The 27,969-nt window shown below is 42.3% G+C and overlaps 1 protein-coding gene across 2 annotated transcripts; it reads right to left on the bottom strand.

Annotated features, from left to right (window-relative positions):
* Positions 1 to 167: 167 nt before the first annotated feature.
* asxl1 (ASXL transcriptional regulator 1) lies at positions 168 to 27,969 on the bottom strand. Of its 2 annotated transcripts, XM_067591255.1 has the most exons (11): positions 27,614 to 27,967; positions 21,756 to 21,839; positions 19,041 to 19,160; positions 16,529 to 16,730; positions 13,648 to 13,817; positions 13,309 to 13,393; positions 12,781 to 12,947; positions 5,314 to 5,410; positions 4,694 to 4,799; positions 3,387 to 4,347; positions 168 to 3,256 (listed from the first exon to the last, which is right to left on the bottom strand). In XM_067591255.1, exons 1-11 carry the CDS (start codon positions 27,668 to 27,670, stop codon positions 650 to 652), a joined length of 4,656 nt encoding a protein of 1,551 aa, XP_067447356.1. In that variant the 5' UTR covers positions 27,671 to 27,967; the 3' UTR covers positions 168 to 649. The 2 variants fall into 2 exon arrangements, 1 of the variants encoding a protein (XP_067447356.1); XR_010928593.1 differs by lacking the exons at positions 168 to 3,256; positions 3,387 to 4,347 and having other exon boundaries at positions 4,756 to 4,799; positions 5,242 to 5,410; positions 27,614 to 27,969.

The raw sequence follows: 27,969 nt of genomic DNA, 5'->3' as shown, positions 1-27,969 counted from the left end.
ACACACACACACACACACACACACACACACACACACACACACACACACACACACACACACACACAATATTATCATTTTCTTTGTTTATAGCACTGTGCTTAAGTGTAATTACAGACCGGAGTTTAAGGGAATCATGAAATGATTCAAAACACAGACCAGTGAAACAATGTAATTTACTCAATTTAATGGTTAAAAAAATACTTCTTTGCGCAAAGACAACAATAAGTCCCTGTTTGCTGAGCAAACGAGGGGCCAAAACAATGATGGCCACCAAATGATGACAGGTGGAGCAAGATGAGATGAGGTAAATGTTTTTGAGGAAAGAAAACAAAAAAGGCACAATTTACAATCAATCATGCCCCAATTTCACAATAATTATAACAACAACAATAATAACAATAATAATAATAATAACAATAACAACAATAATAATAATAATAATAATAATATCAGTACAACTAAAAAAAATCTGAAAATTTGCAACAACAAAAAATACAGACCAATTATATAATACAAGGCAAATCTTGCCCGACAGCCTCCTCCTGTGTGCTCTACCCTAATCAGGCTTCTGTACATGCTGGAGCCCCGCCAGTCCTGCTGCTGATACTGTACAGATAGCAGTTCTACAGTGCACAGGGACTTCCACATACTATCTGACCACAAGACATGACACACAGAGTTTGGAGGGCCCAATGCAATCGTCATGGCAGAAGGCACCACAGCCTTGGCACATGATCATGGCTTTGAGACGACACGAGCACTTGAGCGCCACCTCCTCGGCTGTACTGTCAGTAAAGGCCTGGATGCTGAGGGTGGTCTGGCCAGACGCCAAGCGGGGGCGCAGCTGGAGCACGCTGTCTGCCACGCTCCGGGAGAAACCGCCGTTGTCCATCACTGACACATTAGCTGTGTAGCTTACTCCTCCCACACCCTGCTTGGGGAGCTTCCCATACAGCTGGAAGGGAAGGGAGGAGGCAGAGGATGAGGGCGAGGGGGAGCCAGAGGAGTATGGAGCTTTGCTGTGCTCTTTCTTTGCCATCCTGGCAAAAGTCATCTCCATGTTGAGGAGTCCCTCCATGGCTCCTCCACTCAGGTAGTTGTCCGCAGAGCTCCCAGGCTCCCTTTTATTAACACTCAGTGGTACAGTTGGGGAGGATTTGGCAAGAGCTTGGCAAGAGGGCCTTGCACTGACTTCATTCTTTACACTGGGAGCAGGAGATGGCTGTTGTTGGTGAGCGTGGGGGAGCTGAGACTTAGGGGGCCGCCAGTTTATCTTAATAGTAGGCATCACTTCTGTGGGACAGGGGTCTGCATGGGAAGGAGAGGGGCCATTAGGCATGGTCCTGTACACTGGCTGGGGCCTGTCTGGAGTGGCCCCCTGTGAGGGCTGAGGACCAGGAGACTCTTTGATAACTGCAGATTCCACAGCGGTCTGAGAGCTAAGGTCTGATTTACTTCTGGAGGAGGAAGTACTGGAGGAAGATGAGGAGGGTGGCAGAGAGGTGATGACTGGGACAGCCCCGGGAGGCTGCTGGGACTGGTACTGTGATGCGTCTGGGGCCTCCATCAGACAGGAGACTGGGCAGCCTATTGGAGACTTGCTGTGGCTCTGAGAAGTGGCAGTCAGTTCTGGGCTAAGAGACTGGGCTGAGACCTCAGGTCTGTTGCGAGGCCCTGGGGTCCTTGCCACTGCTGGTCTGATTTGGGGTCCTGACAATCGGCTGATTTCCAGCCTGTTGGCAGAGTGTGAGGGTAGAACTTTCTCCAGGGGCAGGCTGCCCTGTAGTAGCTGGGTGACCAAAGGGTTGTTGGCCTCCACACTGGACACTGGTCTGGCTGTGGTGGTCAGTCTCTTGGAGGCAGCAGCAGTTGTTGGGGAAGTGACAGAAGGCTTTAAACCTCCATGACAATCCTCTTCAGCAGAGCTCTGTCTGGAGGCTCTGCAATCATCTCCAGGTTCCATTTTGACCACAACATTGGTGTCCCTGAGTGCCTGTACATGGGCTGTGGAGAGAGACTGGTGGTCCTGGTAATGGGGGCAGCTGTGTTGAGGGTGAGGCAGGCCGTTTGGGAAGCAAGGCTGAATGACGGTCTGACCATGGCGGCTGGACACATGGGCCTGGATGACTGGCTGCTGGTTTTGGGGTGGAGGGCTGCAGATGACCAGCTGGCCGTTTCTCTGGGTGCTCAGTTGGGGGCACCAGTCCTGGTCAGGCTGCTGTTGCTGATCCTCCTGGCTTTCATTCTCACAGTCTGAAGCTGTTTCTGTGGAGTCACTATGTGTCCCAGCCTCATCATCTTTCTCTCCAACCGAGGAGTCCACATGTTGAGGTGAGGACACGTCTGTTTGCTGTCTCACTGTAGCTGAGTAAGAGAGTGCCTCCTGGAGGTCAACACGGTGGGAACCATGCTGGATAACACCACCCAGTCCAGCCTCCTTCCCTTGTTCTTTCTCTTTGGGCTGACAGGAGCTGGCCAGTGACTGAATAACATCCACACCCTGAGCCCCGAACCTGGGAAGGGAATCTGGGATGGAGGTTGTGGCCAGTGAGGGTTTTTCACATCCCTGGTCAACCCTCTCTGAGGGGGCAGCAGCAGACTTAGTCACCTGGCTTCGCCTAGCTGGCTGAGTGGTTATAGACTCAGATATAGTGTCAGGCTCTGGAGAGGGTAAGTCGGCTTCCTTGTCTGTGAGCCCATTGCAGGAGTTCTGAGCACTGGCTGATTTTGCTTCTATTTCCTCTCCAGCCTCTGCCCCCCTACCTGCCTCCTTTCGAGGAGGGCTTGGGGTCTGTGGGGGCTCCAATGACATGGAGGTTGAGGTAGTGGACAAGGAAGGGGATGGCTGGCGTGTGACCTCTACATTGAGAAGCTGTAGTTGTGTTCCAGACGAATTAGCGCCTGAAGACGATCCCTGCTCCTCCATCCCACCACTTCCCCTTCTTCCTCCTCCTCCTCCGGGCTCGATAGGTCCTGGATGCTCTCGCGCTCGTCGTCCATTGCTGCTATCCGGTAGCCCAGCAGTAGGCCGCAGCCCGACCCCGGTCGGCCCTGCCCCGTCGCCAGAGGCTGCAACAGCAGCAGCGGCCTCGCGCTGGGCCCTGGCTTGCTGGGCGCGGGCTTTGATGTCTGCCAAGGTGCGCGCACCCCCCGTCCCCGACCGCCGCGAGCCCTCACCGGGGGGCACGATCCGGGGGCAGATCTGGTAGGTAGGGTGCCCTTTGACCCAGGGAGGTTTGATTCTGGACAGTTGAATCTGGGGCAGAGACACAAGAACAGTTAGTCAAACTTTACATGGAAACAACTAATTTAGGGAACAGGCACATTAGTTTTGTGAACAGAAAAAGGAGCCTCAAACCCTTTAGGTTTAGGCTGGAAACTCTTACCCGAATTGGTGGCACCTTGGGCTCTTCGGTTGTCGGCTGCGGCTTCTCCGAACGGACACTGTCAATTGTGGTACGAAAGGACTGACGGTTGTCGAGCCGTGGCCTCTTTTCGGGGAAGCTGGAGAAGGCCTGAGTCTCATCTGGCCTTCTCTTCTGCTCCTTGAGCTGGGCGCTGGGTACAGGAGTGGTGGCTGGGCTGGCCGAGGGGCTGCTCTCACGGCTGCTGGTGGCGGTACCCCCTGTGATGGAGGTGACCACGGAGGCGGTGTCATCCAGGGGATCGACAGCTACTGCAGCACTGGAGGACGCTGAGGAGGATGACGAGGAGTCTAGGCCTGCGGCAAAAGCTCCCTGTCCATCAGAAGGTGAGGAGGCAGGTGAGGAGGCAGACGAAGAAGAGGAGGAGGAGGATGAAGGGGACGAGGTGGAAGCCAGTACAGGTGCAGCCTCTTCCGGGAGCAGGCGGGCCGTAACTTCGGGCTCTTCGTTGGCGCTGGTGGAGGTTGGGCTGGGGCTGGAGCTGGGAGTGGGAGTAGGTGTGGGGTCTGGCAATGTGACTGGTTCTGGAGTGGGGGAGGACTTTGGCTCAATGGAGGCACTCTCCGCTGGGAGCTCCACGCCACACTCTGTCTGCAACACCACCTCACCTTGAATCACTGTGTTGTCAGAAATGGGAGAGCCAATAGAAACTGCTGAGGTGTTCAGAGAAGCACTGGCCTCAGCTGTTTCTGCAGACTGCAGGGCTGAGGGGGTGGCCTTGCAGAGGGTCCGACGGGCCCTGCGACGCAGGTCAGCCCGGGTGCGTCTCCTCATCCTGCCGTCTCTCCTCCGCCGACCCACGCTGCGTCTCTTGGGAGCACCAGTTGCCACCACAGCCACATCACTGTCCAGCACACTGGCTGCAACTTCACTGGCTTCACTCATGGTTAGCTTTAGGGACTCCTCTCGTGTCAGGCCAGACCTACAGGTACACAAACTACATTTTAGCACATTGTGGAAACACTGACATTCATCTTATTCACACAGTGGCCATAACTGATGTAGGTGATGTTAAAGTTGTCTGACACTACATGCAGGACCGCAGGGCAGATGGAAATAAATGGCATGCAGTCAAAAATGGCTATTTACAAGTTTTTCTGAATAATGGTTTTGATATTTGCTGTCACTAATGTTTGGTCAACTAATAGATGTTAACAATATTCTAACTATTCTAAATAATCTGAATCACCTCAATATGACAAAAAATCCTGAAGTGGCTGTTGTATAAATAATCAAGTCAGACTTGGATGAAATGAGTTGGTGCTTACTTTTGCCCGTGGTACTCTTCAAAAAACTTCTCCTTCCAGGCCTCTACTTTTTTCTCTTTCTCCATTTCCTGCCGGAAACGCACCTGCATCTCATGGGTGAACTCACCTAAACAGGTCAAACACATGTGAATGTTTAAAAGAGCAGCTCCGCAACTGAACTTTTTGGAACTGTATACCAGTAAAAAAAAAAATTTTTTTATAAACCTGACTTAGCTGTTCTTCACTTGTCAAAATAAGCAGTGGGTGTTCAGTTGTAGTTAGGTTCTAAGACAATGCTACCATCAGAATTGCAAAAGGTAGGACATTGTCTGAATCAGGTCTCTGAATGGACTGATTCACCAAGATCATGCAGATGTAGTATAAGTTGTGCATTTCTATGACCTTGGTTTCATTCACACTACTTGAAGAATGCTAGAGCACATTCTTGCCTTTCAGCAAAGATTTCACTGTTGGTATTTATGATTTCCTCACCTTCTTCATCACAACCTTCTCGCTACTTTTTGCTGCTGTTATCACTAGTTCCTTTCCCACCGTACTCAATGCATTACCATCAGGTCTCATCTGATGTGACTTTTTAAGCCTGGCAGAAGTCTCTTGTCGATGATTGAGGAATCATTTACCCTCAGCCAGCCTTTCTTTCCAGCTCTGGGAGGCATGGGTGAAGAACTCATTGTTGAGGGCAGAACTACTCAGTCTGGCCATACCGTCAGGTCCAATCTGCATGGAGAGAGGATATACTGTAGTGTGCAAATAGCAGCAAATGAATGAAATGAATAATGAATACCTGAGGAATAGCGAGGCCTATGCCTCACACACACATCAAAATAATCCAACCACACCAAAAATGACAAAACAAGGCTTGTATTTCACTGTCTGTGAATTTGAGCTGAGCTTAACAGAATTTCTACAACTGAGCTTGCATACAGTAACCTGTCCTAAGTTGCTCACTTTATTTGTATACAATTCTGCTGAAATTTATGCCACACACAAATATTCTTTTTTTTATGTCTTGGAAATTTAAAAACAATGCACATGTAACTCTTGTAAACATTCTTGCACAACAAATTTACATATTGCATGCTGGCATTCTGTCAACACAGAATATTATGACTGTCAGTCACATGTCCAGATAAAGCAGTGATCCATATTTGAGCCTTTTTCTCTTTTGATTAACAGCAACTGGTGACATTTCTGATAGCTGATAGCGAGACCACAACACAATTAAAACCCATTTAGCTGGGACTTCCTGACAAGTGGCCATGATGGTAGCAGCTTAACTTCAGAGCTCCCCGATCCTTGCTTAAAAAAAACACCTTCAGTTAAAGCTTTATCAAGTGCTATATGAGGTTCACAAGGCATTGATACTATGACGCTCTCAAGGAAATGAAAGATGACATAAAGAAAACAAAAAGTATAGATAAACAATAGACAAAACCGAAAATCAAATTTCAGAAGCAGAAGAAAGAGTACAGGGAATGGAAGAAGCTATGATGGAACTGTTGAAACTACAGATCAAGAGGTCAAGAAGGGACAACATTAGAATCCACGGTATAGTAGAAGGATCGGAGGATAATTCCCCAATGATGACAGCGTTTGTGGAAAACTTAGTAAAAGAGAACTTGGGAATTCCTGATAGAGCTGATCTAAGGGTTGAAAGAGCACATCAGGCCCTTGGTGGAGAGAGCTGATCACCACGGCTAAAGACTATACTTTTTACTCTGCACCACATACATCCTACTCAAGTATTGATTATTTCTTTATGTATAACAATGACATCAACAGAATAAGGTCCTGTAAAAGTAGATTGAGGGATTTATCTGATCATAGCCCTGTCTATATGGAACTGGATACTAGTAGTTGGACAAAATCATTCTCATGGAGACTAAACTCAAATAAACTATTCCCCCTAATGCTGTGGGACGCCTGCAAAGCAGTGTTGAGGGGGAAAATTACTGCAAAAATGTCACTTCAAAAAAAGTTAGACAAGAGAAATTAAACAAATTAGAACTGGAATTGGAAAATCTAGAAAGAAAAAATAAAGACAGAACCAAAGTAAGCACTAACCAACAGATCACGGTAATAAAAGATCAAATAAATGAGATATACACTTTAGATATTCAGAAAAAACTGACACTTCTGAAACAAAAATACTACAAAATAGGTAATAAATCAGCTAAACTCCTGGCTTATAAATTAAAGAAGCAACAAATGGAGAGAGTAATATACAGAATTAAAGATTGAAGAAATGAAACAGAAAATTCAGAAAATTCACAGCTGCTTTCAAAAATACTATAAAACTCGATACCCCTGGAAATACCATAAGGGAGCCCAATTGACTGACTCTCTCCTTGATTCTCTTAACCTTCCTGAAATTTCTGATGAACAGAACACAACTCTATTGGCTGACGTATCAGCTGAGGAACTGGAGAAGGCAATATATATATATATAAGACTCAAAACTAATAAATCCCCAGGAACTGATTGTTATACTGCTGAATGGTACAAAACGAAAAAAGAGTCACTATCTTCATTGCTATCGAGAACATTCAATTGGGTACTCCAAAATAACCGAAATCCCTCCGTCTTAGCAGGAGGCGGTGATAGCAGTAATACCAAAGGAAGGGAATGATAGGCTGGACTGCTCCAATTATAGGCCAGTCAGTGTACTCAATTAGGATTATAAAATTCTCACCTCAATTTTAGCAAGAAGACTTGAAACAATTCTACCACAGATTATCAATTTGGACCAGAAAGGCTTCATAAGACAAAGGCAAACCCAGGACAATATCAGACGTACACTGCATGTAATCAGTCATATAAAAAAGAACAATGAGGAAGCTGTTATACTAGGGTTAGACACAGAAAAGGCTTTTGACTTTGCAGACTGGTCTTTTCTGTAGAAAGTATTATCCAGATTACATTTTCATGAAAAATTTGTTAAGACAATACAGGCATTATAGAGTAAACCAACAGCTAAGATAAGGATGAATGGGGGATTGTCAGGCACTTTTGAGTTAGAACGGGGATGCTGACAGGGCTGCCCCATGTCCCCACTCTTATCTCTCTCTTATCTACTCTCTTGTGGTTTTTATAGAGCCTTTGAGCCAGTGAACGAGACAGAACAAGGGAATAAATGGAATTAAGATGGCTCAAGAAGATCGAAAAATAGCTCTATTTGGGGATGACATTTTAATATACCTGGAGCACCTGAATACCTCCTTCCCAGAATTGACCACAGTTAACAGAATATGGCTCATTATCAGTATACAGACTAAATGCCCACAAATCCCAGGTACTCACATTCAACTACATCCCAATTCAATATGTTAGAGACACATTTAAAATAAACTGGGAATATGAGGCAATGAGGTACTTGGGAGTGGACATTCCCAAAAACCTTGACAAAATTATAGCAATAAACTATGAACCTTTGATCTCCACGATTAAATCTAGTTTGACAAGATGGAATCTGTTGCCCTTCCTAGATTAGTACAGAGAGTAGAAACAATAAAAATGAACATATTACCAAGACATTTATATTTGTTTCAAACCATTCCAGCCAAACTCCCAAATGAAAAATTCCTAGAATTGGACAAATGATTTTGAGATTTATTTGACAGGGAAAGAGGCCTAGGATCAGGTTTAAGACTGCAGTTATCTAAAGAAAAAGAAGGGCTCTCCTTCCCAAACATTAAAAATTACAACCAAGCAGCCCAAATAAGAACACTAATCTACAGTGCTGTTTGAAAGTTTGTGAACCCTTTAGAATTTTCTGTATTTCTGCATAAATGACCTAAAATGTGATCAGATATTTACACGTCCTAAAACTAGATAAAGTGAACCCAATTAAACAAATGAGACCCAAAAAAAAAAAAAATCAACTTTTTCATTTATTTATTGAGGAAAATTATCCAATCTTACATATTTGTATGAGGCAAAAGTATGTAAACCCTTGCTTTCAGTAATTGGTGTGACCCCCTTTTGCAGCAATAACTTCAAACAAGTGTTTCCAGTAACTGTTTAGCAGCTCTGCACATCAGTTTGGAGGAATTTTAGCCCAATCATCCTTACAGAGCAATCTCAACTCAAGGATGCTGGTGGGCTTCTTTGCATAAACTGCCTGCTTCAGGTCCTTCCACAGTATTTCTATAGGATTAAGGTCAGGACTCCAAACCATTATCTTTCTTCTGTTCTAACCATTCTTTGGTAGAATGACTTGTGTCAAGGGCTGTTGTCTTGCAGCATGACCCACTTTCTGCTGAGTTTGAGTTCACAGGCGGATACCTTGGCATTTTCCTATAGAATGTGCTGGTACAACTCAGAACTCATAGCTCCTTCAATGATTGTAAGCTGCCCTGGTTCAGAGGCAGCAAAGCAGCCCAAACCATGATACTACCACCACCATGTTTCACAGATGGGATATGGTTCTTATCCTGGAATGTGGTGTTTACTCATCGCCAAACAGATTTCTTTGTAGGGCCTCCCAGACTCACAATCGATTGTCATCCCATTGATTGAAACACCAGACTCTAATTTCACCTTCAAATGAATTGCTAATCCTAGAGGTTCACCTACTTTTGCCACGCACAAATATGTAACATTGGATCATTTTCCGCAATAAATAAATGAAAAAGTGTAAGGTTTTTGTCTCATTTGTTTAACTGATGTCTCTTTATCTAGTTTTAGGACTTGAGTGGAAATCTAATCATGTTTTAGGTCATATTTATCCAGAAATAGAGCAAATTCTAAAGAGTTCACAAACTTTCAAGCAGCACTGTATATATGTAACCCGTCTTACAAAGCAAAGTGGAAAGAGATAGAATGTCAGATATCAAGTGACATACCACTGCAAGCTATAAGAGGCGACAGGGCACTGTGCACATATGTTAGAGAGGCTAACCCATGGATAAAGATATCACTCAAAATTTAGTTTTAATGTGATAAAAACCAGACCAAAGAACCTTACCATCTGATAAAATGGATAGCCTATGACTCAGATTTTATAACCAACAAAACAGTTGCTATATTTAAAAAATGGGCTGAAAATGGACTCATAAAATACAGTGACCTCTATACAAGAGGAACGCTGAGGAACTTCCAGGAACTAAAAAATCTGGATTGAAATGGATTAACGAATGAAGATTTCTATAGGTTCTTACAACTTAGACATTACATCGGGAGAACATTAAAAAAGGGAGACTTAAACAAGATAAATCAGGGCTTTTAAAAGGTCTTCCTAATGAGATATAAATCGATATTTTGAAGTTATACAATGGGCTACAAGACTTAAGGGGAGAAGAAACAACATATATAAAGGAAAAGTTGAAAAAGGAAGGAAAATTTTTGCATTACAAGAGGGAAAGTGGGAAAGATTAAATGAACAAAAATGGAAAAGTACTTCAGCCCATTCTTCAAAATGCTAGCACAAGAGTTTTTTTTTTTTTTTTTTTAAACAGACACTTCATGTTGGAGAGCCTGTGGGGAAGACAAAGCAAACCAATGTCATGTGTTCTTGTGTTGTCTACCATTCCTGCAATATTGGGAAAAAATTAAGACTATTATGGAAAAGGTACTGAAAACGACCATTTTGATAACAACAAGCAAAAAAGCTCTCACAAGAAAACGGTTAAGAACAGAAACTCCTATGGTTGAGGACTGGATGGGAAAACTAACATTTGCTTTAAGACTTGAACAAGAGAAGTTTGAGAGCTTCTGGAAATCTTGGACAGAATATGTATCCACATTTAGATCAGACTTTAAGTAAATTAATATGAGGAAAGTTATACCCCTAAGTTCCCCTATGTTCCCAAGCTACTCTAGTTACCTGTTTAGCTTTTGAAGGGACATGGGTTGCTTTTTTTTTTTTCTTCTTCCAGGTGTACTCATACTAGGGCTGTAGTCAGTCAATGAAAATCTGAAAATCGTAGTCGCGGGGGGATGGATGTAATGGGACAGAGTGCACAGTGAACTCAGCAGCCACACATTTCTCTGTTTTCTATTTCTCTGTTTATTGTCTTCAGGTTAGGCTAACCCATTGTTGCTAACTTTGGAGCTAACCTCCTTCACTTTTCCAGCACTTGGGGAAACAACAGACGTGACTTTTTTAACTGGCATTTATTAACTGACACACTGTAGTCTGTACTGTACATTTACTGCCAGACTGACAACTTACTACTAACCTTTTCCTCTGCTCCGCTCGCATCCACCGTCATTTCTTTGCCACTCACTCTTTCCCACTCGCTACGCAAACACACTACGCAATGCCGTACTCCTAAACGGTGTTAAGGTACCAATAGTTTCCCAGGCAACGACACAGAAGTTGCCTCACGTACCGGAACAGCGCTGCTCAGAGACTCCCAAACGTTGTGATAATTATAGGTGAAACACTGATTCAGTAAACATTCAGTATGTTCAGTAAACTTTAAAAGGTAATTTGTTAGTCTGTCCCTCCCGCCGCAGGAAATAATGGATTAATCCTGGAAAGCTGCTGATGTAGGACTTTTCTCCTTATGAAAGTAACATGGAGATTATTTGACCAATGAGAATTTAGTTGGACGAGAGCATTGATCAACTAATCGACCAGCAGACTACAGCCCTAACTCATCCACAATTAGACCCCAACGTTTATTTATTTATGTATTCTTACTTTAGAGTGAGTTGTCCACTAATCCGATGATCGGAAGTTCAATTCCCAGCTCCTCTAGGCCACATGTCAAAGTGTCCTTGGGCAAGATACTGAACCTCAAATTGCTCCTGTGCCATTAGTGTGTGAATGATTAGATTCCCTCTGATGGGCAGGTTGGGACCTTGCATGGTAGCCCCTGCCATCAGCGTATGAATGTGTGTGAATGGGTGAATGTGACTTGTAGTGTAAAAAGCACTTTGAGTGGTTGGAAGACTAGAAAGGCGCCATACAAGTACAGCCCATCCATTTACCATTTTTTCTCCACCCACTAAATATTTTGTCTCACCTTCCCTCTCCCCCTCCCTATTTTATACTAATTTACTATTTATTTACACATTTAGACTTTCTTTCTCAAGGAGCACAAACATGCATGCACACCAGTGCTATACTCTGAGACACTCTGGAACTTCCCACTTAAGAGTACTACCATATACATACTATAGCAATGGGGTTTTTATTTATCTATTTATTATTTATTATGTATATATGAGGCTTGAATACAGTCATCGGAGGATGTTTTGTCGGAGCTGGTAAAGCTTCAGGTGCAAACAGAGGCTAAACTGACTGACTTGGGGAAAAAGAAAGCTGAAGAAAGCATGACATCAATGATTGCCTTTGTGGAAAAGCTGCTAATGAAAGGTTTGGAGCTCCCTTCTTCTACAGCGCTAAATATCAAGAGCACGCACCAGGCGACTGCTCTGAAACCGCCGACTGAAGCCCCGCCAGGATCAATTGTGGTCAAGTTTTCAAGCTACAGAATGAAAAACAATGTGCTTAAAAAAGCTTGGCAGAAAAAAAGGATTCGATTTCCAAGGAAAAAGGGCACACTTGGACCACGACTATACACGAGAGTTGCTGAGGAAGTGGAAGGAGAATGCAGAAGCGAAAGCTGCACTAAATAATATAAGATTCCAGATTCCATTCCTGGCCAGACTGAGAGTGTTTTATAAGGACGGCTCAGTGATTTACAGCTTGGCAGAGGAGGCAAAGTAGGACATGGCAGAGAGGGGGATACCGGTGGTGGTTCTAAAAAATCCAACTTCCATTTTGGATCAGATCAACCAGCTGACTTGTGATTCAGCGGAAAGCAGGGGAAGCAGGGGAATACAAGCTCTTTTCAAGCTTTTTTGCATTCTATAAATTACACTGAAATGCTGAAAAGATGGATCATTCTGTAAATATCTAACTAATGATGACTGTGTAAATTGCTGTTTTAATACAACATGATAAATAAATAAACAGATTTTTTATTTTTTTTTTAAAAAATCATGATTTTGAGAGAATTTGCAGTTGAAAAAGAGGCAGAGCAATGGTCTAAGGGGTTTTATTATTTTTTGATTTCTATGACTGAGTGTGATAGTTATATCAGTGTATGTAATATGATGACAGAAAAACAATGTACCTGGCGGTCCACCTCTGGCAGCAGCTGCAGCAGCTGCTGCTGGGAGTGCGCAGGGAAGGCTGAGAAGGTCCTCACGTTAATGAGAGCCCTGATGTTGGTGTTGACCAGGATGGAGCCTGGTGTTTCAAAGTCCACATCCACCCCTCCTCGGCTTCTCTTCATGGGCCCTGCCGCAGTAAAAAGCACTCCTTTAACTCAGACATTCAGCCAAATGCTAAAGCTATCTCCAGATTTATAGCACCAAAGACCACACACACACACAGACTCACACAGTGACATTATCCTGGCCCGTGTTATCTCTACTGGATGTCTTGCCTTAGTAGTTGGTAAATGGATTCAAATAAACCCATTTTTATTTTCTTGGCAGTGTGCTTTACATCTTCTCTTTATTCACTCTAGCGGTTGTGTTTATACATTAAGGTAATGTTAACGCCTGACCTGTCAGGCTGATCAGGATTCAGTATTTTGACTTTAGTTACTGGTTCGTTATATATGCTTTTGCTCTAAGGACAAACAAGTGGTTCTTACCTGAGGGAACATGCTCTCCATTCACTTTAAGAGGGGTGAGGACGACGCGAGGCATCATGACCGCTTTCTTCCTTTGCCTCCCTGACTGTAGCAACACAGAATGGTAAGATGGTCACAGTTCTACAGTCAGTATATAGTCTTCCTGTTCTTCTATAGATCAAGCCCAAACACATGGTATGACTGAGAGACATGGCAAATGACTGTTTTAAACTTGTTAAGATAAATCCACAATCAACTCTAAAACAGAGACAGTACACTGAACGGCACTGAATAATTGCTGGTAAATCCTTGACTAATGAACGTGTGTTATTTCCCAGTGACTCCAAGCATGGTGCTGACCTGTCTGGAGCGGCTCAGTCTGGTCTGGGCGTGCTGAGCATGTTGGGTCTGCTGTGTGTCAGTCCGCCCCTGTTGTCCTGCTGCTCTGCTGAGGCGGGTCTGAGGCTGGCTGCTGGGAGCCTGCAGCTCTGTGGAGCAGGACGCACTGGACGAGCTCTCATCAACCGAGGCTGCGGGTCAGGGAAAAACACAGTTACACATGCACAGCATTCATAAAGCCTAGAATGGTCTTTCATTTTCTCATCTAGAAATACTGAGTTAAATCATTCCCTGGATTGTTGAGATGACCACATGCACAGAAGTAGTGGTTCTCTGTTAGACCGGAGCTTTGGATCAGTAGAGCTTCGTGCTCCTGTTCCTTCCACAGTTGATGTGCAACACTGAGCTTGGCTGATGACATGGTGTGATTAATACAGATTAAGCTAAACCACTGTTAATGAAAGTTGTTGATATAAACACAGCAAAGATTGAGGCTACTTCTCCTCTCTGCTAATGTGTCAATAATGAGTTACAGGGGGAAAGTTACCCAAAAGAGGCTTCAACACAAGGCGAGTAACGCTGCTAATGCTACTTCAAACTGACCCAGAGGTATCGTGCCCATTCAACTTAAGGAGGAATGTGCCCCCGCAAATATTTGAGATCAGATGGCTTTTGAAATTGTTAAATTCTATTTTCACAACAAGTATTTTTAATTAGATTTAGTAATATAGTATCAAAACAAAAGTCACTTTTCTGTGTGTCTTTATAGTTAAAACACACAGATAACAATAGTTATCCAAATCTTGATTATTCTTTTTCTTCATTCGTACATTTTTCGCAACCTTTCAACTCCATCACTTTCAGCTATTTCAACCATTCGACTATCAAAATGTTCAGCTCTTTAAGGACATTTATGTGTGTATTCAGCTTTTTTATACCTTTTATACTTTTTAAAATATTCAGCTTTTTCCAAAAAAATTCTGCCATTGAAATTAATGGACGGAATGTTCAAGTCCTCTTCAACCCACCCCACTTTGACATTCAACTACTTCCACATACTTTCAGCTAGAGATTTCATTTTAGCTTTAAATGGGTCACAAGACTTTCAGCTATTAAACTTGTGTTCAGCTTTTTGATATCTTGTACGGTTTTTACACAATCACAGTTCAACTTTTATGAAATTTTCAGCCCTTCTCAGAATTTTACATTAGAGTGTATTGCACGGAATGTTCATACTAAGTGCGTGATGTCACTCATGACATCTCTTCAAAACATTATGATCTCACTTCTACATCTTACACTCTACAAGCACAATTTATACAAAAAATGTAGACAAACTTGTCCTCTCTCATCCAATGTTACTTCCATTAGAATAGGACTCACGGTTTTTGAGTAAATTGCCCGAAAGCACAGAGAGTGCTGTCCAACAGTCTCATTCACTCCAATGTAATCTGAGGTGTGAAATTCGTTGTCAAAAACGGTAATGATGATCAAATATAAATTATCACAGCTCCTTTATTTTAAATCATACAGAAACATATCCTACATCAGTGTCGCCACTGAAGTCTCGGGTCGCTCATGCTGAAGACATTTTTTCACTGTGACTTAATTTTTGAGTTATAGGAAGTTGTTCGTGCCTGATTTTGGCCTAGAAACAGATTGTCTCCCCAATTTTCAATCACTCAGAGGGGTGCACAGTCACCATAGCAACCTGTGGCTGTGCTGTGAAGCTATTTTTAGACCTGTTTTAAAGGTTTATTCCACCCAAATACCGAGTTCTGTCTAACTCCTTAAAGGTTCAAAGGTTTATTCCACCCCAATACTGCATTCTGTCTAACGCTTTACGTTTAAAGGTTCATTCCACCCAAATCCTGCGTTCTTTCTAGCTACTTAGCTCTAAAGGTTTATTACGCCCAAAAACTGCTTTCTGTCCAACTACTTATATGCATTTGTTCTTTCAGTCTTTTCAGGCTATTTATATTCCAACTTCCATCCTTGACAGCATTTTAATTTAGCTTTTTATAGCAATATATTTCAACTCTGCTTCTTTATCTAATAAAGTTCAGCTTCCAATGTTGCCAGTTTTACGTTTCAGCTTCCAGGATTTTCAGCAGTGCAGTGCAATGCATTTCACCTTTCAGTTTCAACAAAATTCATTTCAGATTTCTGCATTTTCAGCAATGTTTTGAAATTCATTCCAGCTGTCAGCATTCACATGCATTTTCTGCAGGAAATGCATTTTCTTGATTTGGATAACAATAGTGTGAATGCTTGTCAGCATTCACATTTTTGAAAAATGAATAGAATTCAATGTGTCTGTCTGACTGACTGACACTTTATTAATCCCAAAGGGAAAGTAAAAGCATAGAAATAGGCAATACTATATAAATAACAGTAGTAACCTCAGTTGGGGTCAAAAAAAGGAAATTCTATTGTATTGCCAACTGGTGTGCACATGACAAGATATAAAGCTAAGATACATCGGCATAATTATAAAGGAAAAGGTGGTAAGATTAGAGTCAACATCAGCAGGAGACACAATCAAACAGATGGGACTATGATCAGTATCTACATCAGTGAAAGCATACTGTGCTAATGTATGTAAGCTGGTTCACTGCCAGGATGACAACTGCACGGTTGTTGGGATTTAGATAACAGCAGCATCCACACAAACAAAGACAAGGCCTGCACTATTGCCAGGAGTACTCTGTCCTCATACCAGTATATTATCAAGAACGATCTAATCCAACCTTTTCTTCTGTGGAAAGAGAATGTTTTTTTTTGTTTGTTTTTTTTTAAATCTTTCCATGTGGGTCTTTGTAGCTCACATGTAAGAGTAGGTCACTGGTGACCTAAAATTTCTGGAGAACTGGTGTAGATAATGAGAGGTCACTGGTGTTACCATCATTGTCTCCGCTGGCAGCAGCAGTGGTCTCAGTGGAGTCACAGCTCTCTTGCTCAGTGGCTTCAGTGGGGCCAACCGAGGCCATGGCCCCACCTGCTGCTAGGGTGCTGCTGCTGGAGCCTGGGGGGGCAGTGGCGCTGGCTGGCTCTGTTGGTGTTTCTGATTCTGATGTTGTCTTTGTCCACTGGAGGGCATTTTTCTATGGCACATGAACAGTACAGAGTTAGCAGGTCACAGTATTCTCTGTGTGATTCAAATCAAAACGTTTTTTCCTATCAGTTGACTTTGTGGTCATGCATCATAATCACTGCTACAATAAACTATTCCATATTATATGATTGAACCCCTTAGGGGTGTAACGGTACGTGTATTTGTCCTGAACCGTTCGGTACAGGACGTTTGGTTCGGTACGTGACTTTCCTCAGTTCGGTATGTTCTGTGACCCAAAAAATGACGTCAAACTAGAGTGCTTGTTCCACCCGGAATGCTTTGGCAGTACACAACTGGCTGGCATAGCCGAGTTACCCTAGTTACCCATGCTCATGTAGTGGCGCTGCTGTCAGAATGACAAATGAGAGACCTGAGCTGGACGATCCTCCCGTGACATTGACCGAGTGCAACGCTATTATTAAAATATGTGCTGTTATCTCCATATTTAAACAATATCGTGTGTCTCTGTCCCCGTCCCCTCTCTGTGATGGTTGCCTTTGAGTGAAGCTGTTTGGAACATTTATAAACAGATCTGATTTCCACCTTGGTTGGATGTCGTAAGAACCAGTTCGGAGCAACCATAAATCATCAAAAAACAGCTGTCAGCAGGTGTCCTGACTACTTGAAGGAAAGAGGAAAGTTTTCCTTTTCCACAGCAGCACAACTAAACTGTTTCAGTAATATTTATGGCTAATGAGCCATTGTTGGATGTTTACATTTTTCAAAATAAAAAAGGACTAAAATGTGATTTTCTACCTTTCTTTTTTTTTTTCCCCAAGTCAGTTTGATCCTGTAGTGTACATATCCTTAAAAGCAATTATAGCTACCAATCAATACTGGCTTCCTTTGGTGTCCATAATAGGTATGTCCCGATCAAGTTTTTTCGCCCTGATCTAAGTCCTTTAATACTGGGTATCAGCAAAGTCCAATCAGATATTTGTATTGACTTAAATATACATATATGGACACATTAACAGCTAAAGCTACCAAATCTGACACAAGCTACTTGATCCAAATACTTAAGTGTGTACTGTATAAAAATATTTTATTAATAAGATTCCATTATTGATATAAGATTGAAAGTTTAAAGGCCTAATATGTAACTTTTCCACATTAAAATGTCTAAAAACGCCTAAACCTATGTTATATATTTTGTTGAGTTGTGTACTTATATTATCCCAAATGTTTCCAACAAGATTCATATCAAAAGAAATCTGTAATTTTAATCAAGTTAACGGTCCGTTTCATATGGTCGCCTGTCAATGCCATCATATCCCCTTTGCGCATGCATCAGTGTGTTGGTTGTCTCCCAGAAGCTGTCATAAATTGACTTTTTATCCTGTTTTATGCCACATTTTTACAATACACTTTTTAGATCTTGGTCGTTTTTAACTATATCTTTTAACTGGATGAAGGATTTTAGTCATTGGATGTCTGGATCTCAAGTTATCAGAGAAACAAGCTGAGCAAATGTTAGCCGCAGCTCGGCTCGCAGCCCCTCTGGACGTCCTGTGGCCACCGAACAACGTGGGAGATTTTTGACGTCAAACTGCTTTATTCAGTATTTTTACCACTTTTAATCACCAGGTCCGTTTCTTTTGGAGAGGAGGTGACCTCTGCGGATAATTCGGCTCCTGGTAAAAACCTCCTGAATGTCTGGATCTTAAGTCATCAGAGAAACGAGTCGAGCAAGCGTTAGCGGCAGCTTGGCTTGCAGCCCCTCCAGATATCCTCTGTCCGTCAAACAGTGGGAGAAACAGTTATTTTTAACATGAAACTGCTTTATTCAGTGTTTTTACCAGTTTTAATCACCAGGTCCCTTTGTTTTGGAGAGCCGGGAGCTGAATTATCTGCTGATCTGATAAACACTGAAGGAATCCTAACCAGGAGACGCAGTGGTGGTTTAACAAGGAAGACAACTACTCCCATGATCCCACGCTACTGAACAATGTCATCAAACTCCATCTTGTGTTATTGTTTGATTGAGAGACCCCTCGCATTTTGTGTTTAACTGGATAATGCTACTCCTGATGCGATCCTCTAGAGAGTAGATGTCTCACTCTGGTGGAGTTGTTTGAACTTCAGAAAGTCCATTTGCTATGTACAGCGGTATAACAGAGTGGAGCTTCTTCCGTCACAAACAATCTTTGGAGTGGTCCAGATACCAGCTGCAGAAAGCATTTTTAACATGACAACAGACAAGTTAAATTTTGTCTTGTCATAAAGTTACTCACGGAATTAACGTAAGCTGATATGACCTGCCAGTGAGCTATTAGACAGAAGAGGATCATTTGAATACCTTGAGAGTAAATAGGCTCATCCGTCCAGGCAGCTTGAAGAAGATGCTGTTCTTAACTCTGTCTCCTCTCACCTGAGAGTGCAGCATGGTGACCAGGCAGGCCAAAGGAGCTGTGCCACTGCGCACACACACACACACACACACACACACACACACACACACACACACACACACACACACACACACACACACACACACAGAGTCAGACTGAAGCCAAAACCAGCTCTAAAGACATGTTATTGCTACCTGGTGCTGAATTTAACATCAATGTACAATACAAAAAGCTTGCCATAGCAGTCCATCTCATGAGGGTAAGGGTTGGGCAATAGAGTGATATACTGCACACCATGACACAATATAAATATGCCAACTATCAAAGATTTTCTACACAATTTATACTGTGCTAGTGTGTTTTTTTTAATATATCAACAACATGACAGACAGTAACTTAGACTAGTATAGCATATACTAATACTAATATATACTAATATAGCATATACAAAGACAAAACACTTCATGTGATATAACACACTAATAATACATATTTAGCAATTTGTTATATTTTGCCGTGACTGTTCTTTAATACTTCAATATTGGATTTTTATTAGATTTTTGCATCAGTGTGATGAAGTATTTTTTGCTAATCCAGTGCAGTGTTTCCCCTATAATAGTACAGGCCTGAACGAGAACCCCCGCCAGGCCAAAAAATATTTTTTTAATGCTTAAATTAACACCAAATGTCAATTCAGACTCAAATTAATAGCGTTTGGGAGCCTCTGAGCAGTGCTGTTTCGATATGCGAGTCAACGTCTGTGTTGTTGCCTGGGTGACTGCAGGTAGTGTAACTCCTTTTAAGGAATAGGGCGGTGCGTAAGCAGTGGTTAAGCAGGAGAGCGGGTGTCGGAAAAGTGACGGTGAATGCGAGCGGAGCAAAGGAAAAGGTTAGCAGTAAGTTATCAATCTGACAGTAAATGTACAGTACAGGCAGCAGTGTGTCAGTTAATAAATGCTGCAGCTTGTCAAGACCAAGAAAAGTCACGTCTGTTTTTCCCAACTGCTGGAAAAGTGAAGGGGGGTTAGGGTTACTCCAGAACAGAAGGTGGCGGTAAAGCACCCAATACGCTAGTTAACTGCCATTATAAACCAAAAAGATTTTTTTTCCAAACAGAGTGGTACATCCTGTCAGCCGAGGTGTTTCCTATCTGTGCAGCCGAACTTAGCAGCTCCTCGACGGACTGTTTCAAACTGACGGTCCCGGTGCTTCCTCCGCAGGCTCCACTTCACGCAAGCTGCCCGTCAGACTCGCTGCCTCTTCCCACTTTAGTCTGAATAACAAACCGGGGCTGGGTGCTCTGGTTGGATCCATATGGAGAGCCGGGGCTAACGTTAGCTGAAAGGCTAGTGGAGCGTTAGCCGCAGCATGGGGGAGGAGGGAAGCACAGCCAGCTAGCCTCCCAGCTAACGTTAGCCCCGGTTCTGCATGTGGATCCAAACAGAGCACTGAGCCCCGGTTTGTTATTCAGGTTAAAGTGGGAAGAAGCAGCTGGTCTGATGGGCAGCTGAGTGAAGTGGAGCCTGCGGAGGAAGCACCGGGACCATCAGGGTGAAACAGTCCATGGAGGGAAGCACAATCAGGCAGCGGAGGGGATGGCAACAAATCAGCCTCTCATAATTGGCAGAAATGGCCGATGCTGATATTTAATTTTAGAGCTTTTATCAGCTGATACTGATGATGTGCCGATAATATCGTGCATCCCTAATGGATCAACCTAACCTGCAGACGCTTAACAGAGAAATAGAGAACGGAGAAATGCGTGGCTGCTAATCACCCCCCGCCAGGCCAAACCAATCAACTTAGGGGACACACTGCAGTGGAAGCATTTGTTAGATACTTATTTTATCTATAAAAAAATTCTTAATAGATGTTGCATAAACTTTACTATATACAATGTATATTGATATTATGATGTCAAACTACATTTACCGTGACCATATCTCCTACTCCTAATGAAGACTAAAGTTTTCAAAGTATAATTTGGTTATGTAAAACACAACACTGAACAATCAGCACAAAGAAACCTCCGTGTTACTCTAAAGTCCTCAAATCTCCTGTTATCTACAACCTAGAATTTCAAACTTTTTACAGACATTGCAAAGATTTTCAATCTGCTTTTCAGAATATTTTTTTTAAAATCAAATTTCTTTGAGATTTTATTACAGCGTCATAGGATGAGCACAGTACAAAGAATCAATTTTCTTCTAATTAATTCTAGGGAATCTTTTGTTACTTTTAAAAAGGTGGCAGCCATTCCTAATTTTAGAACCTTGTTATTAAATTGTGAAGCCCCTGTTTTATGCCCAGTCACTTTGCAATGGCTCAGTCATTTCATTTCCTTTGACACAATTCCAACCTACCTCCTGTTTAGGACAGCAGCAGGTCACATGGTCCATGTAGGAGGAAAAGAAAAAAAAGAAAAAAGAAATCAGTCATAACCACACTGATAGACATATTTAGTTGATGTGTATGCTGTGTGATCAGTTCACTGTTTGCTAAAAATACAAGATATGTACATAAGATATTCAATTGCAACACTGGAATAATGTGATTTTCTTTTATGTGTGTGAGTGTGTGTGTGTGTGTGTGTGTGTGTGTGTGTGTGTGAGAGTGTGTGTGTGTGTGTGTGTGTGTGTGTGTGTGTGTGTGTGTGTGTCTGACCGCATTTCTTTCAGCCCCTTGGTCTGGATGACATGGAGGATTTGTTTGGGAGTCATAGGAGCATCAGAGAAGTTCTCCAAAACCTGGAAAACAACCACATTGTTTTTACCACACAAACTGACAAACACTTCTGCACTAGTTAAGAAAAAAAGCCTGAATACAAGACAAATTAAGGTCAATCCCCACTCAAGAACAAGCGCCAACTACGCATCTCCTAATGAAGTTACATAATCAACTACCTCAAAAATCATCTAAGAGCTATTTTAAAGAAGCGAATCACTGCCAAAAATACAACAGACAAAATGGGAATAAATAGCATCAACTGGAGGCCTACAAAACAGCAGCGTTTGGGAGAGAGAGGGGTAGAGAGAAGCAGTGCAGGGTTTTCTCTGGATCTTTTTGAGACAAAGGTGGCAAAAGATGGAGAATGTGCGCGGTGTGGTGTCCATAGAGATTTAAATGTTATACCAAGATGACAGAGTTGATTTCGTAGGCCTGGGATGATATTGCTTATCTCCTGACTCAATACTATCATGATACTCGGGTGCCGATTTGATTCAATATCGATTCTCAATTCAAAACCGAATCTTGACTGAATGAATAGAAAAGAGGGCACTATTTTGCCAAACCATTCACTGGTGTTCTTATCCCACTGAAATACAATATGAAACAGAACTGGCGGATAACAATTTTGAAGATGAAGTACAAGATAACTCTAGCGTGTGTGCGCTGTGCGATGTCCGGGTGCTGCACTGAATAAATGAGTTCCACCTTTATCGTTCCGTCAAGATCACATGCTGGAATTTTTCAACAAAGGCAGTGGCCAGTAATACAAAGGCTGCCCACCTTTGAGTTAGACAGGCAGGAAAAACCTTGGCAGTGTTAGTATCAGAGCTTAATTTGTAAATTTCATGTTTCAGGAATGAGGAACCTGCGGAGATTTCCCATTCTACTTAGAGCTCAACTCATTCAAAGGTTTAAAAGAATCTGATAAAAACATTCTTTTTTTTTTTACAGGTGCACACAAAAACAATTTGATATGGATCCAATACATTTTCTTACTATATAGTTGTGACCAAGACACTGTAAGTAAGGAGCAGGACATTTTACAGTCGCAAAATAATCTTCAAAAACTTCACACCAACAGAAATTATGAGCATGTTTTAAATTAGCAAACGGCTGAAAATTTAATTAGCACCAATAACAACTATAAACAACACAAATTGTTAAAGTTAATATAAAGCCTATAGGACTTTGTTTAAAATCTGGACTATACTGTACGTAGCCGGTATTATGAATATTAAGTGAATTTTCAATAGTTACAATAAATGTCATCAATAACTATTTTGTCTTTTTGTATTTATCCTTCCTCCTTTGTTTCAATCTATTCCATGCAAGCCGCAAGAAATCTTTTTCAGCCAGCACTGATGTCAACATATTGCCTTTTAATCCAAAGTTCCCTGATACTGATTGGGCAACACATACGCAGATAAAGATATATCTGTGATAAACTAAAATATTCCATAATATTGGCCTGGCCAGTGCCCCTTCCATGTTTATAAGAGGAAGGTATCATGCTTCATATTGCAATTTAATTTAACAATTGAGCTTTGAATATTTTATATATGTTTTAAGATTTTATTTTAACATTGGACATCTTGAATGTTCTTTTCATTTAAGATCATGGGCAAAAGTTCCTTGATGCACGTGTTTTACAAAATATATGGAAAGCAAAGTTTTTTTTGTCTCCTTTTTTTTTTTTTGCTGACCCGAAAAATGATCCGATCTGTGACTCATAATCGTGATACGATCCGAACCGTGAGTTTTGTGATCCGTTGCACTCCTACCATACATGTATATTTGCATACATCTTTGCCAAATTCTACTGCTGATGAAACTTTTTCAATAAAAATTCACTTATCTGCTCTGGGCACATCCGCATTAAAACATCAAAAATTAAAAATGCGTCTTATTCTCTCTGTTTCGGCCTCAGTCCAAACTATGCTGATGGTTTTCCTCCATGGAAACATTTTTTTTAAAAACAATTTCACCATCAGTTAAGTCCAATATTCAAAAACAAACCTTCTCATGTCAACCCCTGGCTCATTCCTTTGTGTTAGTCTATGAGTGAGTGTTAGGGTCACTACTAGCCCCTTTCACACAAGAAATATTGCTAGTTTTGTCGATCTGTTAAACTAACGGCTTTTTGACATTCAGACATAGGTGCCTGTTACACAAATGTTCTTTATGGCTTTATTCAGACATGACAGGTTCACTACAGACAGAGCCATGATGCTTGCTTTATTTGGTGTCTGGATTTAAATCTTATTTTGATGTTGAAGCCTTAATTAATGACATTTGTAAATGCTCGCCCCACTTCTTAAGTTAATCCCATAATAGATTTTATCATTTATTAGAGAATTCTGGCCTCTGTTTAATAAAGCCAGACGGTGCACAAAGCACAAAATGACAAATCAAGTCAGGACCCTCATTATCTACTATTTGCTCACATGCTGTACGTAAAGTGCTTGGCTTGTTATTCAAGTCATGAATTGAAAATTAAAGGAGGAAGTGCTGGTCCCCTTTTTTTCCCTGCACCCCAAACAAAGATATGAGAAGAATCTCCTTTATTGTTTATGTTGTTTCATGTCTGAAAGGGATGCAAGGCTATTTTGCAATAAATAAAAGTGGAAGTTGTTAGATGTATTGAACATACACTGTAATTATATACTTGAGACTTGCTTATTTTATTTTATTTTATTTTATTTCTTTGACTGTAAAGCACTCTGTAGCTGGTGTTTGTGAAAGATGCTATATAAATAAACTTTGCTTGCTTGCTTGCTTATGCCTCGAGAAAAACCCTGACATGTGGATGTTTTTATATTGTTCCAGATTGTGAAGTTGTTAAATATACTTAACTAAACTTAGCACAAAAAGTAAGGAAATTTGTGTTTGGTAGATTATTTCGTTGTTGTAACAATGCTTCTTGGCAATAAATCTTATACCGCTGGAAAGCCTGTTTATTTCCCTTTTTAAATGGTGCCATATTCGTAAGGAACATGCATTTGTGGGATGAGCAGCAGAGCTGAGTATGTGGGTTGCACCCATGAAAAATTTGCCAAATCTTCTCTGCCAATGCCAAACAGCTTGTTTTGCTGTTGCTACTGACTCTTGTTTTGAGCTTCTGGTACCCCCAGGTGCTGCCAATCAGGTGCCTGACTGGCAGCACTTGCTACAGTGGTCAGTAGGTGTCTACTCCAAGAATCGGCATGCCACGTTTGACTGATCTGGATGGGGCCCGTGCGATAGGGCAACTTCAAGCTGATGTTCCGCAAAACCAAGTTGTGGCATTATTTGGAGTGAGCCCTAGTGCCATCTCCAAAGTAAAGGCAAAGTTCCATATAACGGGTGATGTCAAAGACAGGCTGCGAAGTGAGCGTCCCAAGAAGATGACACCCCAAGAAGACCGTTTCCTCACCCTGTCAGCACTTAGGTACTGTAGGCTGTCTTCTATAGATTTGCAGTCAAGGTTTGCAGGACAATATGGCCGACGGCTCTCTGCTCAGACAATCTGGAAAAGACTGCACGCAGCCAATCTCTGGTCTCATAGGGCTGCCAGGAGGCCTGCCATGACTGCCCCTCACTGTCAGGCCCGTTTGCGCTGGTGTCAGCAACACATGCACTGGAACCTGAACATGTGGAGGAACATTTTGTTCAGCGATGAGTCCAGATTCTGCCTATGGCAGTTGGATCGTAGGGTCAAAGTGTGGAGAAGACGCGGAGAGCGCTATGCTGATTGCTGTACCGATAGAGTAACATCTTTTGGTGGAGGCAGTGTGATGGTGTGGGGCGGCATCTCCCTCACTAGAAAAACAAGGCTTGTAATCATTGGAGGCAATCTCAATGCAGAGAGATATCGAGATAAGATTCTGCAACCAGTGGCAATCCCATATCTCCACAGTCTGGGATTGAACTCTATCCTCCAAGATGACAACGCTCAACCCCACAGAGCAGGGTTTATCAGAAACTACCTCCAGAATTAGGGAGTGGAGAGGATGGAATGGCCTGCCAGCAGTCCTGACCTCAACCCCATTGAACACTTGTGGGATCAGCTTGGGCATGCTGTTCGTGCCAGAGTAACCAACACAACCACATTGGCTGACTTGCGACAAATAATGATTGAAGAATGGGATGCCGTCCCACAGCAGTGTGTGACCAGGCTGGTGACCAGCGTGAGGAGGAGGTGCCAGGCTGTTGTGGCTGTGTATCGTTCTTCCACATGCTACTAAGGCTCCTGTTTGTTAAATGAATAAATTCTTAAATTGCCAATATGTCTTGTTTCTTCAAACTTCAATCATCCAATCCACCAAACACCAAACAAGAGTCAATGGCAGTATAAGCTGTTTGGCATTGGCAGAGACGATCTGGCAAATTTTTCATGGGCGCAACCCACATACTCAGCTCTGCTGCTCATCCCAAATGCATGTTCCTTACAAATATGGCACCATTTAAAAAGGGAAATAAACAGGCTTTCCAACGGTATAAGATTTATTGCCAAGAAGCATTGTTACAACAAAGAAACCAAACACAAATTTCCTTACTTTTTGTGTTAAGTTTATATATGGTGAGCTGCAGCACAATGAGGAACATAAACAAGAACTGTGAAACTGAATCCTTCCAATGTATTTCATATTCAGTGAGTATAGAATATGGATATGCTTTCAAAAAGTCCCAACCATTCCTTTAATTGATCTTCTGTTTTAACAAAATGAGTGAATAGCACAACGTATTATGCAACACAGTCATCTTTAGAAATTTATGAAACTGTACCCTACTAAGAGACTGTGAATGTGGTTTTCTGTTCTTCTCGGTGAAAATCTGGACATTCTAATTTCACTTTGGCTCTGCACTTGTTTATGATATAGCAGCTATATGAAGCTATAGAGAAAACAAGGGTGTATCTGTCCAACAGAAGCAGCTAGTGAACCCATTGCCCTCATACTGAGGAAAAACACTAAACCCTGTGGAAAAAACACACCTGACTACAATTTTACACAATCTTGAACTTACTTATTTGTCCGACATTTGGCTAACCGCTGTTGTCAGTTTGCCTTTTAATTAAATAAGTTGATTTCCTATGGAAATCATTCCCACCTAGCTTAGCTTACAAATGTTTCATGTGACTAATAGTATTTCATATCTATTGATAATGACTCTCATGAATATTCCACAGAGGCAGGATGATTAAACAACCTATGACAGGATTTATTTATTTTCCTGCACCACTCGGTGCCGATGTGGATGTTCAAGACAGCTGTGTTAGTAGTTAGCTTTTAGCTTTGGTAACGAGAGCGTGCATTACGCTCAGTTTGTTACTCTTACACGAAGTTGGCCATTACAGCAATGTTACATTTAACTAACCATTTTGCTCTCATGAAGAGCATTAACTTGTCGTAGTGCTGGTTTATCTTTTAAATTACTCGGGTTGCTCAGATGGTAATTGGCGTGAGGCTAGCTAGCTTGCTGCCTAGCAAACAAAGACCTCAAAACCGGAGAGGTGGATGTTAGCGTGCTAGCCAGGGTTAGCATGTCGCGTTGCATGGCTCTCTATGTCAGCAGCCAGAAAGACATGAAGCAAGCGTAAAATGTGCCTTCTCGATAACATTTAAACCCAATATAACCCGCCTGCCGGCAAGGTTTGCGCTGCTGTTACTAGCTGGCTGGTATCACAGCAGAGCCCCGGCGGTGGTCGTGAGGAGAATATCCCAACACAACAACACATCTGTAGCCATCACTTCACACCAATCCACACAGAAATCACATGCAGCGAGTTAAATGCTCAAAACTGGCTGTTTACCATGCGAGCCGCCTCCGCCCAGGTCCGCTCCTTCTTTCTCTTTTGTTTGTCCTTCATTTCCTCTGCGCTGGTGTCTGCGGCGAGCCTGCTGTGTGTCTGCAAAGCAACCTCGGTGGCGGTTTAGCTGCTGAGCAAAATGGCTAACTACGTTATAGGTTAACTGTGTAGACCCAAAACAAGGTGTTCCTTTTAGCTCGGGACGATGCTACGGTGTCTGCTAGTCTCTGATAACAGTCGCTATTATGCCTAAACTAGCTCGACATGGTCTCGCTGTAGCATGAAAGCAGTGAGACCCGGGCTGGCTGTGGTGCTGCTGCAGGACAAGCCTCTCTGGAATGCAACAACCAGGTCAAAGG

Source organism: Thunnus thynnus, chromosome 6, assembly GCF_963924715.1.
Source record: "Thunnus thynnus chromosome 6, fThuThy2.1, whole genome shotgun sequence".
NCBI classification, from domain to species: domain Eukaryota; kingdom Metazoa; phylum Chordata; class Actinopteri; order Scombriformes; family Scombridae; genus Thunnus; species Thunnus thynnus.
This window is presented reverse-complemented; position numbering and strand designations above follow the sequence as displayed.